This window comes from Falco naumanni, chromosome 5, assembly GCF_017639655.2.
Source record: "Falco naumanni isolate bFalNau1 chromosome 5, bFalNau1.pat, whole genome shotgun sequence".
Classification (NCBI taxonomy): Eukaryota; Metazoa; Chordata; class Aves; order Falconiformes; family Falconidae; genus Falco; species Falco naumanni.
In genome coordinates, this window is record NC_054058.1 from 18,720,177 (window position 1) to 18,743,487 (window position 23,311).

The following is a 23,311-nucleotide window of genomic DNA, read 5'->3' on the forward strand; positions in this document are numbered from 1 at the left end:
CAATAAAACACAAGGGAGAACAGAGCTGATCTTGACAGCTGCCAGTAAGATGGCTACGCTTGATGTTACTGGTAGATACGGCAGGCCTTCTAATTCCACAATTGCCACAAAATAAATAGTGTCCCCTTAGATCTCATCAGACATTCTGCTCATGTACAAGAGATCCAAAAACACCATCAGAATTTTAAGTGTAGTCAATCTTACAAGCCATCAGCCACACACAAAACCCCCCTTGTGAAACACACAAAAATTTCTTGTTACTCATAGACACAACTTTTGGGGAAAAAAAACCTCGAAACTGTCATTGAGCACTGCATGGCTTTGTGATTCCTTGCTCTACAGTGTAGAAAAGAAGAGGCCAAGCCAAGGATAAGGTTTGGGAAGTCAGAAAGTCTACATTGAGGAGAGAAGAAAGAAAACGCAGACCCAGAGCTTGATTCATTAACACAACAGCTACTGGTTTCACAGCATCTATTTTACTCTTTGAACATGTATCTCACTGAGCTGACAATGGTGTTATTTATTTGTTTGGTTATTTCTAATCTGTGCTGTTTTACTGTTAGGGTAAAAACAGGACACCACTGTCAATTCAAGGAATCTTTTCTGACATGATAAGAGACATGGATACTAACAAAAAGAAAGGACATGTTTTTGTCAAGTTCTTACTGTCACCTAAATGGGACTGAGTCTCCCCACATTTCTTAGCTAAATTCTTCCTAGCTGTTTTGCAACACCCAAGATATGCCATTCAATTTTGACCTGTTAGTTTTGCTCAGCTGTGGCATATGCTGAGCTCATCTGCCACTGGACATACTCAGTGTCTTTTTTCTAGGTATAACTAGTCACACATTGGTGGCATTATACAGATGCAACTACGAGCTGCCAGCTTGACCTCTTAAATGAATATGACTGCCCTGCTATGACCAAGGTTACTCATCAGGGCCCATCGCTGGACAGACAGATTGCAGCCGTGTTCTATGACACAACAGGCACTTGCTTTGGAAACTTGTCCTCCCCAGACTCTCACTGAACCCAGGACAGTATCTGGCCACAGATGACATGCCCCACCACTTTCCATCCCTCATGGAGACATTGCTAACCTGATTCCCATTTAGCATTCTGAAAGGAAACAAGAGTTGTGTGCTGGAATAGGAGCTGGTCACCTCAGCCTGCCACCAGTTACTGAAGATGGAAGAAACAGCAGTGTGATAGCTAGCACACACAAGGGAACCACGGGATCTCAGCTGAGGTGGTGTCTGTTACCAACATCATGTATGAATGGTTAATTGGCATTACTGTGCTGGGGTCCTCCCACTGGAAAAATGGCACTAAGAATATCCTCCTATTTCAGGAAGCCATCCTGAGAACAAAGCTGCCTGCAACTGAGAGGTACAGAGATACCCTTAGAAAAAAACACATATGCAGGTACCCACACTGTCAGAAACACGATGCTGCAGGGTCTGGTACAGTACCTTGCTTTTGGGTGGAGGGCTGTTTGTGCTCTTGTCTGTGTGGATGCTGGTAGGGGATACAGCAGCACCAAGGTTACCCTGGGGCATTCCAGGTATCTTGCCTCCTGGAGACACTTGCATTGCAGCAAGTTGGGCAGCATACAACTGCTGTAAAAACAAACAAATAAAAAATGGGATGTGTGGGGAGAGAGAGAGGAGAGACAAATAAATCAATAAATAGCTAATTTTCTCAAAACTCCTCCTACTGCAGATGACATATTTTCCTTCCGATGATTATTTTTTATTTAGCACACCAGTATATTTCAAGACAAGGACTGTCATCTCAACTTCTTCATGACTCATTCCTCAGGGGATGAATGACAGACGTCACCATGAGAAATGTCCCAGCATCCCTGTGTGTTCAGGGATTCAAAACAAGGAACAAAAGCTAATCTTCATGGTTTGCCTGAGCCACTGGGCAATCTTTCCTTTCCTGAGATGACTTAGGCATAACAGCATCTCCATCAATAATACACATTAACCCCTGTGAAATTCACACAATGTTTGATATGATGGTCTCTGTGCTACCATTTTATGTGGCTTTACCTTACCTGCTATGTTTGCCTTGTTTGTACAGGCTGTCAGGCGTTTGGGATGGGGAATGTCAAAATTTTCTTTAGCACTTACTGTGAGAGTCCACTCTCAGCTGGGGTCTGGGGAACCACTACAGCCAATATAAATATATACATACTGATGGTAATGAACAGTCCATCAGCAACTAGAAGCTCCAATTAAGACTTAAGAACCCTTTCTGTTATAGGTACAAATCAGATACACAGTGGGGAAGTTTTTCTCTTCAAAACTACACCAGCAAGGCACTTTCAACACGTATTTGATTATTAGCATGTGAATACTTATAACCACAGTCATCTGTTTAAAGTTAAGCACTACAATAAGAGTTTAATGGATAGAGGTCAAAAGCAGAGAGAAAACAGACAAACGGGCAGTGCCCTGAAGCTCCGCTGACCTCCAAATAAAAAGTGGAGAGAATAAACATGGTGGGCAGGAGAAGCAGCAATTGTTGCTGCTGTGTGAATAGAGAGGAATTCAGGTAAAGCCAAATAGAAGTCAGATGCCTGAGACAGCAGGTAATGTAGTAACAAAGGCTTTCCCCCCTCAGTCACAGTATCTGCTTCAAAGACTCATGCTATGTATTATTTGTGCTGTTGCAGTACATGTGTAATGTGTAACACTGAATGACGGAGATCTCTGCCTGCAGGTGCTAACAGAGCTTCTGAGATGCAACGTGACAAGGGACAACATGCAGAAACATGGATGTGGATGTAAAAAACCAGGGGGGCTTCAATATGTCTAGTCTAAAAAGTCTTGTTAGTGGTGCTTATTTGTTTTGCTCTTGTTTTTCAGTTAACTGTATACGCTGATAAAAGAACAAAGGTCAGACTGGAGGGCACAAAGAAACGGTAACCAAAACCCTCAAGTTTGAAAGAGGAAAATTAGGATTCATTACAGGAGTATTCCACATGGAGTTGTGCAAAAAGTAGAGAGACACTGCTAATGTGAGTTTAGAGTACGTAAGCCCTGTAGCAAGCACTTAAGATTTACTGCTCTGAGTCTTCCACAAGCCTGGACGTTGTCCTGTGGTTGCCTGTACAAACTCCTCCCTTCACTAGTGCACAATCCTAGCCTTTTCACATAATTAAAAGTAGCCCACTTCTGCTCTTTTAGGTGTGATCAGGCACCAAATTAATTCTTACTTCTTTTCCACTCTTTCTATTCTTTTCAGACTTTCTCCTCTTTTAAATTTTGAATCCTTTTATTTCTTTTATTTACTTTCATCACTGCTTGTTCCTTATTTTTCTGTACTTCTTAACCACCATTTATCCACCACTTTCTGTTTAGTCTCCTGCTTTCCCTGTCATCCATTCATTCATCCATTCTCTCTTTGCCTCTTCCTCAAATTTATTTATTATTCTACATGTTACCCCCAGCAATCAGAGCCAAACAGACCCAAATCATCTACAGATAAAAGTAATCAAAACCAATCCAGCCACAGATCAGTCACAGATTCAAGTGCATGTTATTTATCAGTTGAAGTTCATATCCATTCATTCTTTCAAAAGAAGACTAAATCCAGCAGGAGAAAGGAACAAGGGTCTGTGTGAACCAAAGAAGAAATGTAGCAGGCAGTTCAAGGAAAACCAAGCAAGCTTTATGTACCAATGAATATATCAGAAGGGCAACAGTAGTTTAAGAAATAGGATACATGACTAGGGAACCGCTCAAACATAATCAGACTCTAGTGATGACAGAGCAGACCTAGGGAAAGCTTTTCCTTTTCTTTTGCTCCTTATTGAAAAAAATGACAAAACAAACTGAGGCAACTATGGGAAAAACACAAAAGAAAGTCAAATGGCCATTGAGCAGGAAACGTTCAAGCTTGCTGCTAATCTATAGATTAGATATAAGAGAGTATGTCTAGTCCACAAAGAAAGGTAAAAATAACATAGTCGGTTTGGACACTTGGCAGTCCTGAACCAACTGGAGACCATTGACAGGCCATACAGGGACTGGCCTGTTGAGGACTGAGCCTCCTAGAAATTTCTGTAAGACTTTGGGGAAGACTTTTCAAACAGAATCCTTACCCTGAAAAGAGAGGGAAATCTCTAACTCAAACATAGCTCTCAACCTTCTGTTGAGGTCCAAAGAGTGGCTCACAAGAACTAAACTATACAAAATACATGCACAACATGGTGTCCAATAATCCATATGTTACACCTGTTCAGCAGTCCCTGAGAAATGTGTTGGAAGCCTTTTTGTTCCTCCTTTCTGTACTGCCACCAGCCACCTTTGTGACAATGCATGCAAAGCAGACAACTAAATAAGCATGGGGAATGAATTTCCTGATGCAACAGTCCAGGAGAAAGCCATATTTTAAAGTGATAAATGGAATACATGGAATTTCAGATGCATGCCCTATTCTCCGTTCAGGGACAGCTATACCTCGAGAGAGTGAAGCACACAGTAAAGCGTGGCCTAATCTGGAAAGAGGGGTGGAAGAAAACCTATAAAGCCTTCATTCATGCTTCATACAAACGTCTGTCCTCCTGTTATCAGATTCAACATCTCACCTCTATTCCATTCATTTTAAGAATTAAAAACAAACATTAAATAAAATTTTATAAGAGGTTCCTTGTCAGAGGACCCTCTTAAAAAGTCCCTTCCTGCAACACAAATGAACTATTCTACTGAAAAGCAACATCAAGCCCAGCTTTAAAGTGAAAAAGATGTAGCTTTTGAAATTGCAAGGGTCTGACTCCTATTTAACTAGTAAGATTGCTCCCATATTCCTCCCTCCCTTTCAAAAAATGGATAGAAATATATAACACACAGCACATCTCTTAGACTGTTAATATTTTTGAACTTTGACATTATTGAATTTGTCTGTTCATATTTAGTTGTTTTAGGACACAATGGCCTTTAGCTTATACCCTAGGAAAGGGCAATGGTATGATGAAATGCTGTGAATCAAGATGGCTAAATGACAACAATTTATGCATTCATTTCGTAAACAAACTGAACTTCAACAAAAAAAGCCCCAAACATTTCTACCCCTGCTTCCTCAATAGAGTTTCAGATTTTGGAACACTGTATGAATTGGTCTCTGTTGAAACATTCAACCATCATCTAAAATGTACCCTTACACTTTTCACAGTAATGAAACCAAGACCTCAAAAAGTGCAATGAAAATTACGTTATTCTGTATCACTGCAGTAATACACTGTTCTTGAGCCTCTTAATTTGTACCCCAAATAAAGACTTCTGAAGCCACTTCCACTACCTTCAGCTAATCTAAAGGCTCAGTCTCAAATTCTAGCAATCAAGGTCATTTTGCTGCCCTACAACTCATACAGGACTATTAATCTATAGGGTCTTGACTGGTTTATCGTGACCAAGGCATTCAGCTGAAATCAGTGAAGCACTACTGCTTTAGATAATTTTATTTCTGCTATACATAATAAATGAAATAAGGATAATAATCCAAATTTAATAAGATAGATAATACTTCTTCAAGAAGGCAGATTTGGCTTCTGAAAAAGCAATTAAAAAGTAACATCTATTGTTTATTTATAACTAAATGACGATGTTTCAGCTCCCCTGCCCATGTGCAATATTGCATGTCTTGTTAATGTTTTCTTATTAACCTCTTACGGAAATCTGTGTGGAAGCAAAACCATCAGAATAAAAGCACAATGTGATACACATTAAAATGAGCAGGAGGTGTAGTTATTTTTTTTTAATCTTGCCCCTCTGATCTTAAGCTATTAAACAAAAATTCCCCCTTCTCCCTAGGTCACCATCTAAACCATTTATAATTCTTCCAATATATTAAGGAGAAGTATTCCGCTGAACTCTCCAAGTGGACTAGCTCTAACAGCTCTTGGCTTGATGACTGTAGCACATCAATAGCAAAGCCTTAAGGTTAGACCGGCTTTGAAAACTTTCCCCTTGGGCATTGCTGTTACATGTTACCAATGCTCATGACTGCTTTGAGGGTACATTAAAAATGAATTCTTGTTCTATTAATACAGAAAATGAGAATGAGATTTAATAGCAATTTTAAAAATTGCTTAAACAAAGTGTTAGCAATTACATAGGCAGAGATAGTTGATTCAAGCACCTATAGACATTTGGATTACAGTATTATCTCTTATTAAAATATTTTTATTAGTGAACAGTAGAGATTAAGAGCTGTTATTAAAAAAAAACCATAGAAAGACAGAGACAGGTGGTACTGGAAACTGAATAAGTTACTGCAATAAATTTGTTTCTGATATAAAGTAGTTTTTCAGTGGAGTTACCACAGTGATGAATTTAAAAACCACTGTGCTTAAATGTTTGAACTGTTGACTGATCCAACAATTCAGTTTCTTTGTCATTCTGAGACCCATCATTAAAAATATACACATGAATGGCCCTGTTCTTTGATTCTTGCATAATCTCAGGGAAGAAATGGTATAAATTGAGATTCTCTCATTCAGAACACATGAATTTCATTTTCTTTACCTCAAAATTTATGCTTATATAAGGCATGCAAAGTGATTACAGCAGAAAGAATTAATTTTGGATTGTTCAGGTTTCCTTTTCTATTTTTCAAAAAGGACACAAGGAATTAGAAAGAAAAAGGAATTAACTTAAACATTTGACGCCCTACTGTAAGATAGGCTTTTAAAGGTAGTGGCATCACAGATAAAATTTAACTATAGGAATTAGAATTAAAGCTGCACTTATTAGTAATTGGTAGCCATACATTCTAGATCTTCTATGAAAAAATTCTTCATTGCATACAGAAAAGTACAAATGCCAGACTTTCATCTTTTCTGTGTTTGAGTTTCCTTCAAAGATTTTTAGTCAAACATTTTAAAGGGACATACTAATTTGTACATTCAAACCTTGAGCAAAGGCTTTAAAGTGCCATTTGGTTGCACCAACTGGGAGATTTTCAGAAAACAAAGATAATATGTGAACACAAACTCAATAAGCATCTTTAAAAGCTTGCCAAAAAAAACCCCACTGCAAGGTGAATTTTATTCGGCTTCAGTGCTTGAGTTTGTTAGCTTCCACTTTGGGCCAATTTCAGGTAAGAACAATAGAGCTCGACATTCTGAGATGCACTTAAAGAGTATTTAATTTTGGTTTTATTTTATTTTCCTTTGTTGTTTAGAACTCTGGACAGAGTTGAATAATTGTTACTGTTCTACCTACTGTATGTCTTTACCACATCCATTGCCTAAAAGAAACAGCCCTGGCTCCCACTGCTGAGGTATGCATATGTCCCACAGAGACTCCTTCTGGCAGGGGACCTTGCCTGAACTAGTGTTTCCTTTATTCACCAAGCAAAAAAATTAAAAAAAAAAGCAAGCTGGATGAATTCGCCCCAAAATTATGGACCACACAGAAACTAGAGAAGATACAGTAAATACTGAATAGCTACACTGTTCTTTCCTGTGCCCACAGAAACCAGCTAACTTCCTTTGAAAACTCCCATCCTATCTTTGCTCTGTATTTAGCCTAAGGGAGGAAAACAGGTAAGTAAATCATGAATCAAGGAACAATAATAAATATTTGAAAGTTAAGACTGGGCAAATTAATAGATAAATAATATGCTGCTTTTAATCAGAGAGCATTGGTAAGACCTGGAGAAACTGCCTAGAGAAATGGTGTATTTTGACTCTTGATGCTTCAGTCAAGATCAGATGTGTTTCTGGAAGATGAACTTTAAACAAAAAGAGTTTATTATGCCAAATAATATTTTACCCCTTGTTTTGTCAGACTAGACAATCTAATAGTCTCTCTAGCCTTAAAAAAACCTGAGACTTAGAAAGAAACATTAAGAAAAACAAGCTCTCATTAGAAAAACTGTAAAGCATTCACATACAGAACAAGGCTTCATTTATACACTTCTTGCATGCAAGTTACAAGCACAGCCTTGTAACCACCATCCCTCTCATATTAGAAAAACATCACTTTTAGAATCGGTAACCACAAGTCTCCATAAAGTATGATTCTGGTAGCTGATCTTTAGGGTTCCAGGCCAGCAGGCCTTATTCCTGAGAATAATCTCACTGTAGTCAACAGGACCACTTTGCCCGTGCCAGGCTGAATGCACTAGTTCTTTTCTCATTTGGAACTTCCACGGTACGACCAACCGGGGATCCTTGGCATCCAGAAACAAGGCTGGAGTCCAGGGCACTGAAAAACTGAATGAGCTTTAAGTCCGCACTGGAAGTAATAAAGACTTCTATCATCACTGCAGTACATTTAAACAATGCTTTCTTTGCTTGTAAAACAGTAGACAAAGTAAAAATGCAGGTACAATTTATGGTAGCTCATGAGTTTTGTTAGAAACTAATGTCATTTTGATGGATAGGACAATAATTTTCGCTAAACTACAACTATATATGTATTTATAGTAGCTTCTATGGGAAAGACAAATGCTAAGAAATTCAGTTTTCCTTGAAAAACAGTCTGTAATTCTCTTGAATAGATAAATGCTATTCACATATTAGCAAGGTGAGAATCAGCACCCATGACATCAGCTGACTGTTCCTGGTGATGCAGGAAGGCTGTAGGAAACTCCTGATTAGAGCCTAGACCTTGTGGCTCCTTTGTTCCATGCCTTAACAAGAAGACAATCCTACAGGATGTAACTGTAGGAACTTATCAATAGACACTTCCTATCAGAGGCTAATAAGATCTGTTAGTTTCTGTGATAAAGTATCATTGTAAACTGTGTGTTTAAGATTGCCTGCTCTTTACAAATGAAGAGTTTTTAACTGGAAAACTGCCCAAGTGGCCTACATATTCATACATACCATGTTCACACCATATGACAGTAATTGAAATAGAGTGACTATATGGAATGCATATTGGAGAGGAAACTTGATAATGTCTTCTGGAAAAAGCTTGTTGGATGAAATGTTGCAGATGAACAGCATCCCCTTCAAGGAAAGTAATTAATATTGTACATATTTTAAAAAATATATAATCTGGCAACAATTTATTCCTATAGTTTGTTGTGCAGCACCAGAATATAATGTATTCTTGCTGCCATTACTATTATTTATTTTTATGCCAACAGAACTTATTTTACTATGAAAAAGATAAAAATTCTTTCAAGGAAGGACATATACTTGACAGCATGGTCCTTAAGGAGTATACAGTAAGATGGGCAGTAGTAATGTAGAAGATCAATAAACAACAGGGATGTGTAAATTAAGAAGGGGCACTTGTTTTGTGAACTTCATTCCCTTTATCACTGACTATTCTGTAATGAAGTACAGAGCCGACTATTCTCTAATGAAATGTTTGTATGAAGGTTTCACATGCAGACTTCTGTCCCAGTACGGCTTTTCCAAATTAGAAGCTTGAAGTCAGTAAAGTGTCCCAGACATTATACTCTTGTAGGAAAAAACTCACTACTGCCTATTTGTTTACCACAAGTATGTTTCCCAAGAGCTTATTTTTTTATATATCCAGATTTTTGGCAACTAGCTTAGAGCACCTGACTCCAGTAAGTGTAATTTCCCATTTGAGAGAACAAAATTCTATGAGTGGCCATTTAACAAAATACTTATTTCATATTACATTGCTTTACTTGACTGGTACTGTATATAATCATTCATTGTTATCCATTAAGTGACTAGAGTAGTTAATAAGCAAACACTGCCAGCAGAATTACTGTAAATAAGGTTCTATATATTTCAGATTGCTGAGCTATAATTAAGGCATTTCACTATTTTATACACATCTCCTTAAGCAACTCTTTCGCCAGTTTTTATTTATAGATTTTCTGTTTGCATTTTAAGTTGTTGTATTCAACAGGGAATTAAGTCAGGAAAACTCTGTGCCTGCTTTAGGACTGATACTGAATTAATTACTTCAAATCTGAATACTCTGTTTCTCCTGAAGTTAAGTGCAGAACTCATAGTAGAAAGATTAAGGTCAACTGCATTTCTTATTTTGAGAACATGGATTTGCTCACTTGAATGCTGATATGGTATCAGATTCTTCAGTCTTGATGATTTTAAGATTCCTCGGTGACTTGTCCCTCCTCTTTTTCAGGAACAAAATAGTGAAATAGGTATTTTGCAGTACACGTGGACCACAGCACTCAGCCTGTTCTAGAAACTCTTTTGTGATAAGCTGTGGTAAGAACAGCATCCTAAAATACTGAAGTCCCTCCTTAAAGGTAGCACAAGGATGATAATCATCTACCAGAAGCAACAGTGTCATATTACCAATACCATATTACCATATATTATAGTGTGTGGGAGAGGACAAGAAATTAATTAAACAACAAAATATGTTGAAAATATTTCACTTGGATATTTTTCCCAGTACACTCCCTAAAGCTCCTCCACAGCTGTATCTTCATTTGTCAATTATGATATCAAACAGCAAAACACATTCTTTCCAGCCTGTTACTCTCTTGACATTAAGAATATTTCTGAACCTGGAGTACCACGCAATTCTATCTGTTGTCCTTGGAAGTATAAATTAACGTTGTTCCATTACCTGATGTGTACAGGAGCTCAGTGACATCTACTCAGCCCATTCAAAAGCTTAATTTGCTCTTTGAACTGGGTTGTATTATGTGGTCAGAAGGTCTGGATAAAGGCACAGGAGACAGAGTGACAAAGTCTTAGTCCACCGTAAGCAACTTTCAACAGAGCTCACTTTCACTGGCTCAGAGAGCCACAGCTTCTCTGTGTAGGGTAGACAGGAAAGAATGTGACGTTTGTGCCTTAAAGGGGAACTAAGGACTGCATTTGAGCTGCTTCCCTTGTGCCAAGCCTCCCTGAAAAGAACACATAAAGGAGGAAGTACGGGCAGAGGAAGAATATTGAAAGGGAGGGACCAGTGATGGATAGAGCATCCGAGCTGCAGAAGAAAACTTACTTATTTTGAGAGCTAAACTAAAACAAATTGATTCCTAGAATAGTTCTGAAGAGATATTTTTCCCCTTCCCTTTTTCCTGAGCAGGGAGCACTAATAAGATGTGACATGGCATCTTTATTCAGCTGCAGCAGTTATTTTATTTTTGGAGGTAGAGAAAGTAGAGCAAGGTTATTATTTTGGGGGAGGAGAATGTCAGTCCTGCAGTGCTAGCTTTCCAGTTTAAGGGTTTCTCTACTGCAGAAAACTTTCAAGCAAGTTCTATCACAGTTCAACAGTAATCCATTTACCTCTCATGTAATTCCTGTTCATGTTCATTGCCTTACATGCTCATTATGCAAGTTCTCTAGAAAGCTGACAAGTCCTACCTCATCCTACGGGATCCCATTGTGAAGTCATTGTATCAAAACAGGGCATCAGTTCTCCCTCCCAGCAGCACCCTGTGACCTCTTTTCATAAGAGCAGAATACACAACAAGAACTGTGGAAAACTCACATGTACTTTTCCTTTGGCTTTAACCTACATGGAAGCCCCTCTTCCTTTAAAACCATGTTTGTGTTCCAGATATTACTGAAGACAAAGCTTGCAGAAAATGGCAATCAAAATTACTAGACCTGTAGGGAAACTGTAATTCCAACCAAGGACATAGAAATTGGCCCAACTTTGATCTAGAACATTTTGAGCCTCACTGAATCCCAGCAAATCTGATTTGTGTTCCAAACCAGAAACCAGCCAAGTTCCACTCAGGTCAAACTCCTAATGTTCTCAACAGTGAGTCCTACCCACTTTAAACTCACAGAAGTGCCCGACATCAAACTAGCCCCATTGCTATATGATGGATAGCTTAGACGCTTAAAAAAAAAAAAAAAAAAAAAAAGCATGTCTGTTGAACTGGGATGCTTGAGGTTGGGAGGTGACAGGCTGCAAAGAGATGTTGGAGTATGTGGAGGAGAGTGCCGTTATTCGCTAACAAAACTGCTAAGCAGAGCTGAGAGAGTAGAAAAGCACTCAATTTCGTTATTTTGGAGTTTACTTTATCATATAAAAGTCCCCCTTTAACAAAATGAAGTAGTAGAAACAGCTCAATAGCTGTTCAATTTATTCTTTGATTTTACAATAAAAATGGGTGTGGTCTGTAAAATTCCCCCTCCAATAGACCCATAAAACTCCAGAGAGCCTGAAACCTCTGTGAAGCTTTGGCAAACTTCTCAGGAAATAACATAAGAAACTGTTTTCTGGTTCATCTCATTATTTCCATGCTTACACTGATGTAATGGGAAGAGTGACACTTCACATATTCCATTAGGACACGCACAGAAGTTTAATTCTTAATTCATAGGGACTTTGTTCCCCCAAAAGTGGTCTCTGAAAACATCTGAAATCCCTCAGGATGCTGTTTCTGACTCTCACTACAATGAAACCACAAACACTAAGGTCCAACGACACTGCATGGTCAGCTTACAGCCCACTCAGGAAAAGCCTTAAATCTAGCCCAAAACTCACACCAATATGCCTCTTTTGGCACATGTTGTATTTGAGGTTTAAGAAGCTGTAGGCACAATAACATGGTTGAAGATCAAAGGGAATTACATCTTTAGCTTTCATGTTCCTCACATGCTATGCATCACCCAAGCACAAGAAGAGCTTATACGATGAACTTAGGAACCTTACATTCAGCTATGAGGAACATGCTGGCTGCTTCTAATTTTAGCAATCCACATGGATAACAAAGAGCTGCCGAAGCCTCACGTTCCCCTATCAAGTGTGAGCCTTCTACTTCTTAGTAACACACTGACCAAGGGAAATGCAACCATCCCCATATTTCTCCACTGTCACCCTCCCATCCTGACAAAAGGTGTTAAGTCCCACCTGGGCTACCCTATGCAAGTGTCCTCTCTCTCCTTTAATTCTGCAGTTTCACTTTTAAGTCTAGCTGGGGTGAATGCAGAAATACATCTCTCAACTCCTGTTTTTCAGGCAAAAAGGCTGCCATTCATTGGCAATAGGGCTGTAATCTCTAACTTCTCTTAGAAGCTTCTACATAGCCGCATATTCTGCAACCAATTAAGTGCACTATATTGACACTACTTAACTAGTAACAAGCTCTATAATCCATTAGTACATCAGATCCATCCATGACTACTTATTAAAGTTGATTTAAAAATTTCTTTCGAGGAACTGAGATTTTTTAAAAAAGACATCGAAACTGTAGACTCCTGAGTGAAAACTGTCCCCTTCAAGCCAATTTTAGTACAGATGTTTTTTATAACATAAAGGTGGATCTGCTGGTCCTAAACCATTAAATACTGAAATTACTGTGCATGCTTAGGAGACATTTTACAATTGTTAATAATGTGGCTGAGTTATGAAAAGAGCTAATCCATATTTTCAATTGTTCATCTAGAAATTTGGATTAGGAGGGAAAAAACCCAGCAATTCTTATGTTACAGAAAGCAGTACCGAAACAGTAAACTCTTCTCAATTCAAAACAACAGCCAAAATTGATGTAAAATCAAATTTTAAATTGCTTCTGGCTGAGTAGTTGTCTGTAACGCCGAAGGGGTGGGAGTACCAAAGAGTTTGCAATGGAAATACCGAGAAGCTCTCAACTGTAGTCACACTAACAAGAACTGCTATCGTGAAGTAATAACATTATCCAGAAATCTTTGTTCATTACCTCATTCGTAATGCCATCTCATTTCACTTGAGTTACTTGGGTCTGATGATGGGGTTAACGAGTGAGGAGGTGTTTGAGTGGGTGTGAATTAGGGGCGCTGCTAAAAGAGAAGCTATTTTAACAGTTCTATGTTTAATATAATCTGAAGCTCTGTAATCTTTTTTCAGGTAAAATACTCACACATTCCAAGGCTAACGCTGACTTTGGCAGAACACAGATAATACCTAGACATATTCACATTACATGGAGTATTACAGAGGGACTCATGCTTCTATTCCTTTTCTACTTCCGTCATTCTACCCACAAGTCTAACACAGCAGGAATGCTAATGCTTTGATTTCCTGCGTTCAGAAGTGTTCCTCAAAAATTTGGATTTTTACAGCAACCATGACAGAAAACATTGCTGATAGCTTCTCTCCCCCCATCCCTGTACTCCACAAGCCATCTTCACATACTGCACAGCAATCCATTACAATATGTTCTAACATCTGCCTCCTCATATGATGTACGACCTATTTGATTGACCCTTTTTATGCTGTTCCAAGACTGGCTGTTCATTACAGTGGGAGGGTGAACAGTACGCATTGCTTCTTCAGTTAGCAACTGGTAAATATATTTCCATTTCAGGAAAAACTGGGAATGTCAAGCAGGGATCCTCACTTCCCTCCGTATAACAACGATCCACTCCATACAGTGCCCCCCTTTATCGCTAATTACATGTCACATTTCAGTCCAGAATAGGGAAGGTCTCTTGTGGGCCCTCCCATCTATCGCTAATATATTAAACATTTCTGCCAATTAAATTTTTCCATGACAAGTATTAACATTACCCAATGTTTGTGACTCCAGCGTGGGAAGCATGAATAATGCAAGAAACAGTACAGTCCTCCATTACGCAGGGACACATCTTGTTTTTGCCAAAGTCAGCAATGTAAAATATCTCTCAACTTCTCCAGTTAATATCATGGCATAATACAGGCTTTTGGTCAAAGTAATCATATTCATTACAATAAAAGGAGCATCTAAGGTAACATAAAACCACTTCCCAATATCACAGGCACTAAATACAATCCTTATTCTCACCATCTAGCTGTCCAGCATGTATTTAACAGTATTAACATACTTGAGGATTGCTGTCGATTCTCCAGAGTCATCTGGCATGCAATGGAATGAATATGGCTATGAAAACATAGGGAAGAAATGCACTGACCATCACAATGGGGTATCTCCTCTTCCCAAGGACACAAAACTCACTTGATACAAGGAAGCTACACATATCTGACTGTTAAAGTTGTCTGCACTGACTACAACTCAGTGTCTTTCACAAATTCCAACCACCACAGAAATACGAAGTCAGCTGGCCTTGAGGCATCACGACCCACAAGCAATGACAGAAACATCCTGACTTTATTTTCCCCTGTTAACTTGCTTACTAACTGGAATTGCCCAGGCAAATGAAAAAGGAATTGGAATCACAGTAGAAAAGTGACATGAAGTGGGAGTTGAGTGGGGAATCCACCTGACTACGTCTGAGCTAATTACCCTCAGCTCCCTTTATGAAAACTAGAATGGAACCTGCAACATTAGGCCAGATGAAATATACAATTTAGACATCCAGGGCTGAAGATGATTCTCATCCTACCATCCTGAGTAGAAATCAGGAAAACACCCTAGCTTTTCTGTGCTTAGCATAACTATATCATCTTCTAAATTTCGTGTTAGCAGCTGAGGTTTTTAAAATGAAATTTATCTGTCCTCTCTGAAGTTCATGAAAAATACACATTTCCTTTTTCCTTGTTATGCAGGTACGATCGAAAGTGACTTTGTCTTCCCCAAAGCTGTACAGCTGGTAAGGCATATAGCTACATTTTCAGCACAGAACATGTGGGAAAGGGCATAGAACTCCCCCAAAGCTGCCTGCAGATTACTTTGGATTTCTGTAGAGAACATATATGTTAACATAAAGTAGAGAGTGAACCCAAGGAAAACTGAAGACAAACACTGACAGCTGGCCAATCTTGCCCTTCTTTGCTGTGTTTGCCTCAAATATAGTATGTTTGTAAGAATGTGTGAAATACTTCTGAAAATAACAGTTATACTCCATTTAGTTTTAGCAAGCAAAGGAACATGCAATTTACAGTCCTCTTCAGAAGGATGTGATTTACTAAAATTCATGGAGAGACATCAGCAAATTCCCAGGAGGAGCTAGATACCTAACTTCTTCAAGATCTTACAGATTTTGGAACAAGAGTGTTTCATTCTGATTTTTTTCCTCATATGTCCAAAGTTAAACTGATTCTATATAATATTTTTTATTATTATTATTTTATCTTCAGTTCGATATTCCAAAAAGAATCAGACCAATACTTACACCACACATGGTACGTGTCCTCCAACAGTGGGGTGTTACCACATTTCAGAGGGACACTGACCACCAACAATTGCTTTTTCCAAAGACAGGATGTAGAAGAGACAACCTTTGCCACCTACATCCCAGCAGTGACTGGCAGACAGCCTCTCTCATCCTTCTCTTAGGGAAATTCAAGGAGGAGCTTCACACCATTAGGATACAATGGACATATGCTGCAGGGCTTATCCCCAATTAAGACCAGTTATGTTAAGTTAGATCTTTGTCCTTCAGATATACTGCTGTTACGCAACTCTGAGCCCTGTCCCCAATATTTAATACCCTGCAAGCATAAGAAGGATCCACTGGAGCTTCCCATTGCAGAAGAACTATGACTGGAAGACAACAGTCATCCTGAAAGGCCTTTTGCTTTAGTTTACTGTGTAGCAGGATTATACCAATTTTAATGAGCTTAGGATAAGTAACGTCCTAGAGGATGTACACAGATTTTCTCATAAGATTGAAAATATCTTACCTTCCAGTATTATTTATAATTAGTGTCACTGTCCAAATTGTTTCCCTTAGAATCATCGCTCTTATAGGTGACACCTATCAGTGTCATCACTGACAGCTTTTTAGACTTTTGACCCTCCTTGAAAGTAAAGCATTGTATAAACTGCAAATTGTTTTGACTAACAAGACTGGTAACAAGTATGAACGGTTCAGGGACAGTGTAACGTGTACTAGCAGGGTTACATGGCATTTGCAGACAAGGGGGGAATCACTTGTTTTAGACATCCGCAGAGTTAACTGTAACCTCTTTAAATTGAATTGCCATTTCTGCAGCAGCAGAAACAAGCAACCCCAAAGATGGTATCTATTCTCATTGGCCTAGAGGAAATCTAAGAAGTTGTCAGTGGTATTATCCTTCCTCCCTCTTCTCCCTCTCCTCCCTGCTTGTCTTCCATATTCCGATGGCTGTTTATGAGCTCAGCTGTCATTCTTTGCACCAGGGAAAGATAGATGGGACACACCAACCCCAACCTAAGTGACCTTTGGATGTGACAAGATTTTTAGGTCAGTCTCGCTAAATGGAAGCCTTGGTGTATCGAGGCTTGCCTCAGGGTGAAATTTCCAGTGAATTTATTATCTCCCAATGCCCTTTGGACTGCTTCCCACCATCAAACACCATGGCAGCACTCGGAACAGGAAGAAATACATTAACTGGAATCTGATCGTTTTAAAAGGTTACAGCTGCCCAAATATAATTTAATTTCATACTTGCCCTTTGAGGGTTTGGTGTATATTTTCATTTTATGACTGCAAATGATAAAGCTCTTAAGATTCCAGGCAATAAAAAGGAAAAGGGGGGAGAAAGTATTTTAAGGGTTAGAAGTCTATTCAGCTCATAGTCAATGAGCAAAGTGACAAATCAGCTTTTTTTTAATCTAACATTTCCTTGTTTTTTTAATATTCGTTTCTTTCTACACTTGATGGTGAACAATACCTTTTAGTGAAATCAAACCTGTAATGCCACCCAGTATGACACGAAAGAAACATTTGATGTGCAAGCACCTACCTATTCTACATCCATTAAGGACCTGACTCAGAGCAGCAATTAATGTGAAGTGAAATGAAGTTATCTGAATGAACTGATGCAAAAAATAAATAAAAAAAAATAATCAGACTTAAGTAAATGCTTAAATCTAAGCATAATACTTGGAGTTTTAACTGGGTAGACCATGGATCATTTTAGAATCTCTTCTCTGTCTTCCGCCTGAGCTCAGGTCATGTATACAAGTTCATCTACCCATGCCCACACAGTATAATAAAAATCAGGCTACACAACACTGCTTTTGGGGCAGCATTCAGTTTGCTTAGAGTCCAACACCTGTGCAATAATGAAATTCTAACACACGAGTATATGGGATATGACATCCTAGTGCACAACACAAAGTGCTGGGAAATTAAGCTCACTCTCTCTTTTTTCCCCACTTAAAGTGAAAGCAAGCACCATGCACTAAAACACAATGAAAACTGAGTTACTGAATGAACGTTACCTCACCATCAAATGTTCTGACATAATTTTGATGACTGTTTCCTTTCCACAAAATGAATCATGGGAAAAATGAAACAGCTGTGGAAAGGAGGAAGGATTAAGTGTGCATGTTGCATATCCTATTTTCAAAGGCACCATAAGAAATTAATTATTGCTGGGTTCCCAAATCCCTTGAGGCCTCTTTAAAAATCTTACCCAAACATACATTGATACATACCATCTGAATTACTTTTGCCACCAGTATATCAGACCAGCATATAGCAAGAAGCAAGGCTGCCATGATTACAGCAATGGGATGAGTAGGGTTGATTGGCCTAAAAGGAGCTATATTCCAAGGCAGCACAGCAGGAGAGTAAGTTAAACATATGCTATACGTACATGACATACTGTTTACCCTAAACATCAATAAGCCCGGAGTAAATATTGTAAAGTAAATATCGGAATGTTGAACAAATACCAATGTAGAACTACTGTGGAGAAAGTAAGAGATAATTAAGGACAGTTTAACCTACTACAAAATGTAGCACACCTATTAGTGCTTATATTGTGAATTTTCTAATTTTCAGAAGTTCAGAGTTTAATGGTTAAATCAACACCAGAGATAAAATAGGACTTCAGCCATGTTCTTTTGCCAAATCCAGCTAGATCCATTTGGTTCCCTTAATGAAATAAATATGCTGCTGTATTCTATGGTAATGGCCCCAAACACTTTAATAACACTATCACAAGCCATAATGTTTTGGTGCATTAACGGAGAACACGCTGTTATAATTTGTAAAGAGTGTTTTGAGCCATGAAAGGGAAAAGAAAAATTAGGAAAAGAAAAAGAAAAGGCGTTGTTGCCAGATGCCATCTTCACACTCCAGCGTGGAGAGAAGTGTAACCTGCAGAGTGGACACTTCACCTTCAGAAGGGCAGAGAGCCACTGGCCTCGCTGCCCGGGTGTGCTGGGGGACAGCTGGCCTCCACCAGCACAGCACCCATGGGGAGGCACAGAGGGACGCTGCTTTTTGGGCCCCTGTGTGACTCAGGTGGGAGGACAGGTACCACCCCTCGTGCCACCCTGTGTCACTGAGGGACTAACCTCATTCCCTTGCACATGAACTGGCAGTCCCAGGTCCCTTTGGGACAAACAGATACTGTACCTATAGGAGGGAGCTGAAAAAAGCCACCCCACAGCAGCTGCTAAAGACAATTTGAATCCCTCAATATGTCGCAAATACATTGCCCCTATCTGCTGCCACTGGTGCAGCATGTGGCACAGCTGTGGTTACCTAACCACAGTACAGCTCACAATACAGCTAGAAGATTCTGCTGTAGTGCAGATCTTAGAGAGAGCAATCACTCTAAACAGCAAGACACAGAGGTGCAGATATCGCTGGAAAAAGTTTTCAAAAATCTCAGTTTCTACTACCATGAGAGCATTTGAAACTTTCTTACTCCTTCTCTGTTGTAACAATAATCATATTTCAAAGCTTCTCTGAGCTTAAAACCACACTGACTTAAAATGTTTTTCTTTCTTGTATACATGTGTTTTATTTTGCTTTTTAGTTTGGTTTGTACAATTGTGCACTAAGGAAAGACATTTCACACAGTAGCCCGCTGACAGCCCTGCTGTCTGTAATTCTAGAGTTTGTCAGTCTCTGAGATAGGTGACTTAACAAATTTGGAGTGTATTTCTGGTCCAGTAAATTATCTGTGATATGACCAGTCTCTATGGCTAAGGGGTTAAGGAACGTAAATCCACTTGTCTGCAATACTTTCTCCTTAGCTACCTATCTAATGAGTGGACAGGAACAGGAACAGACCATTGGTAAAAATGGCACACAAATATGGCAGTTATGGAAAGTGAAAGGGATACTTAGAAACTAGTCTAGGCATTAGACCTGAACTCAAGAAAGCAGCAGAGCTCATGCAGGCTACAAACTTAAAAGCTAGTCTTGAGGACCACTAGGAGCTAAAGGTTCTGTGGCCTCCACATTTTCTTGTTCAGATTATCTTACAAAAGCCACTAAAAACCATTAAGAACCTCTGAAAGGAGAAAAGGAATTTGAGGAAACTGAGCCTAGGTATTGGGGGAGAACTGCACTCTTGACTTAACCTCAAGTGGCTTAGGCTATCCAGGCACAACAGTATAATTAAGTTTAACACTCTCAAAGTTACATCTCCAGATACTATGGTATCTTCTGGTGAGCTAAGTTCAATCAATGACTTTGGAAAGAAAACAAACAGAACAAACATCCTGACCTCAGTAGTTTGTTGTCTAATGTTTAGACCTACAGCCTACAGTAAGTAAATATTTCACAGTTTCAAAATGTGCCGAATATTAGCCTCCATTCACAAAAGGTGCTCGCGTATCCTGGTTGCTAACAGTCAACCCTGGCAAGAAATCAGACATGAGAAAGACAGGATGAGAGTAAGAGCACGACGACTTTTTTAATGGCTTGCACTGCCCTTGCCATATGCAATTTATATCACTAGCCAGTGATATTCTCCCCGTGCACACTTTTAATATGCCATTTGTTTATTTCTATCCCATCCTGCCTTGTCAATGGGAAATGACCTGCAACTTTGGAGGAAGAATGGTCATAAACAAGGCTGTAGTAAGAAATAAGACATAAATCAAAATTCTTACACGTTCATATATCACAACAATCTGCATCTAACAACAAACCATGTCATGTGACCTAGGTACAACAAAGCTAGCAAGATTTCAAGGGAGATTTTCTTGTGTTAACTTTTGGGATGCATAAAATGTAGTTATTTGATTTGCGGACCTAAAGGAGCAAGTGAGTGTCAGTAAGCAGTCAGTTTTGTGTAAGTCAGCTTTTCTCAGTGGTGTTATTTGTAGCATTGTTCCGCAAGCTCCGAAGAGCGTGCATGTTAGTGATTTGCAGTTTTCCTATGTGTTTGTCTGTCACAACGTTCTGCTGAGGCACTGTAAATATACACTATTGGCAGAGCTCAGCATGAAGACAATGAATTCCAAAAATATCCAGAAAAATTCACTAGTCTGACTGCAGCTTTCATGTTTTATAGGAGACCCATAACCCCCCATTTTGTGGTTTCAGTGCGAGTGCCCCCACAGCCAGCCAAGCCCCACTCAGTGTGGTTTCTCGTGTGCCCCCCCTCCGCAGACCATTTGCTCAGGATTATACAATCTTATTTGCATGATTATATAATCTTCTTTTCAGCAACATCCCTCTGAAAAGAGCAAACAACATAATAGGAAAACCAGTAGTGCAAGCCAACTATTTCAAAACCCAGTGTCTGGAATGCACAAAGGGCACAAAGTAGGAAAAAAAAATAAAATGTTTTTTTTGGTTTTGTTACTAGATTTTTCATACAGACCTTTCCAAGGAGAATTAATTCCAAATGAATGCAAGCCACGAAACATCGCATTCTGTAAAACACAAACACTTCACAGGTTTGCTCTACTGCCAGCGCAGGCAGGGAGGCACACTTTGTTATCTCAAGGTGTACGTACAAAGGCGGCTATTGACTTCTTTCTCAATGGAAGCGACTTCGGGGCAGCATATGACAATTCTCAGATGTGTTTACCCCCCTGGTTTATGACTCTGGCAGACAGGTGTTGCCACTGCTGCTATTCTGACACTGGTTTTGTCTTGCAGCTGGTAGAACTCCTAACATCCACACCACCAGCCAAGCATCCGAAGTCCCAGTTATATGGCACAGAAGAATAAACAAAGTCTTAGCTGATATATATGCCCCCACTCCTTGAGTTTTCCCTTCTTTCATACACTTGAGACTGTGTCCTAGACAGGACGTTGTGTAAGTGAAAACTGTCATGTTCCAATCTGCAAACAGGCTCTTCTGCTGGCTGCTAAAACTACTTACGATGTCAGTTACTTCAGCAATATTCATCTAAAATTAATGCCTTATAAATAATCAAGGAGTAATCTGCTTCCGTCTGTCAGGCTAACCCCAAAAAGAAAGAAGTGTAACATTTTTGTGAGAGAAAAGAAATTAAGGATGACCTGACCTCACAAGTATGCTTGCCAGACAGTTACACACTCTTTCTTGCGTGACCTATTTTTCCCTGGTCACACCACAGAGACGTTTCAAACAAACGGCCAGTAATTTAGACTGCTTGAAACACAGAGGGTTGCCACCCAAACAAGACAGTTGAGCATCCTAATGGCTCTGTCAGGTTTCCAAAAGTTTTTTGTGACTTGTTATCTCTTTTCAAGTTGAAATAGAGCTCTATTTCTTTAGTCCATAAAGGACAATGTCAAATGTCACGCTCTCCCAGACATTAGCATACTGGGTATGGATCATAGCCTAATATTTTGTTGCGTATCACAGTGTGTGAATGGCCCGTGTAAAGAAGTATACTGAGTACATACATCTGGTGTACTTGGTATTGTAGTTCTAACACAAACTAACATAAGGAATAACATAGCTAAAGAAACTGTTTATAGCTTAAGTAAACCTTCCTATAGCCTAAGTTCCAATGCTGGAATACTTTCAACCTGCCTCTGAAATACACTCAAAACTACTGTCTATTAAATTCCCATGAGATCTAGAGAACATCTGTTTCTAATTACCAGAATCAGATTCTGTACCAGTTAGCAAGATCCCCATCACCTGTAGTATGAACTATTTAATACCTGTGATTTTCAACCTTTTTGGTTTTGAGAACTCCACAACCTTCTTAGTAGAGGCAAAGACCAATGTATCATGATATCAAAGCCTGTCTAGAGCAGGTTAACTTTTCTGAGACACCTTTCAGACCCATTACAAGTATTAACGGCCCCCTAGCAGAAAATCACAATTATACTATTATCAGATACTTAAGGTCAAAAGAAAAAGGCACAGAAATGGTCACCTTCTGCTAATTCACTGAAGTCAAGAAGAGAAAGACAAAGGAAAATGGAAAAAACACAAGAGAGGAAGTGAAAGAAAAATAGAATAAATGTGTGCATACAGAAGATGAGGCAAACGACTGGGTTTCTTCATGCTGTGGTTTATATGTAAAGAGACAACAATATGAAGCTGAAGGCCTGCAAATACAAAATAAATAGAAAAGACATTGCTTGCACTATTTCCATTGTCCAAATGTCAAATGCCTTCTGGGAACCCAGGGGGTGGGGGGAGGAGGAGTAATAGCTGTATAAGCATCTTGTAACAGGTTCTTCCTAAAGGGGATTTCATGAAAACTGCTAGGCTCTGATGCTAGCCCATATGGGCTCAGGAAAGTCAAGAGAAAACGCTGGCTGCACTTTTTCCAGGCTATTTGCATATGTTCTTTAGTATGCAGAATGTCTCTGTATATAATT

At 39.2% G+C, this 23,311-nt stretch overlaps 1 protein-coding gene across 9 annotated transcripts in view; it reads right to left on the bottom strand.

Moving 5' to 3' along the window:
• The window catches only part of SOX5 (SRY-box transcription factor 5), a 341,279-nt gene that overhangs the window by 60,436 nt on the left and 257,532 nt on the right, over nucleotides 1–23,311 (bottom strand). For all 9 annotated transcript variants that reach the window (XM_040595770.1, XM_040595774.1, XM_040595773.1 and 6 more), the window contains one exon: nucleotides 1,473–1,619. In XM_040595770.1, the coding sequence (XP_040451704.1) occupies nucleotides 1,473–1,619 (147 nt within the window). The remainder of the gene's footprint in view (nucleotides 1–1,472; nucleotides 1,620–23,311) is intronic.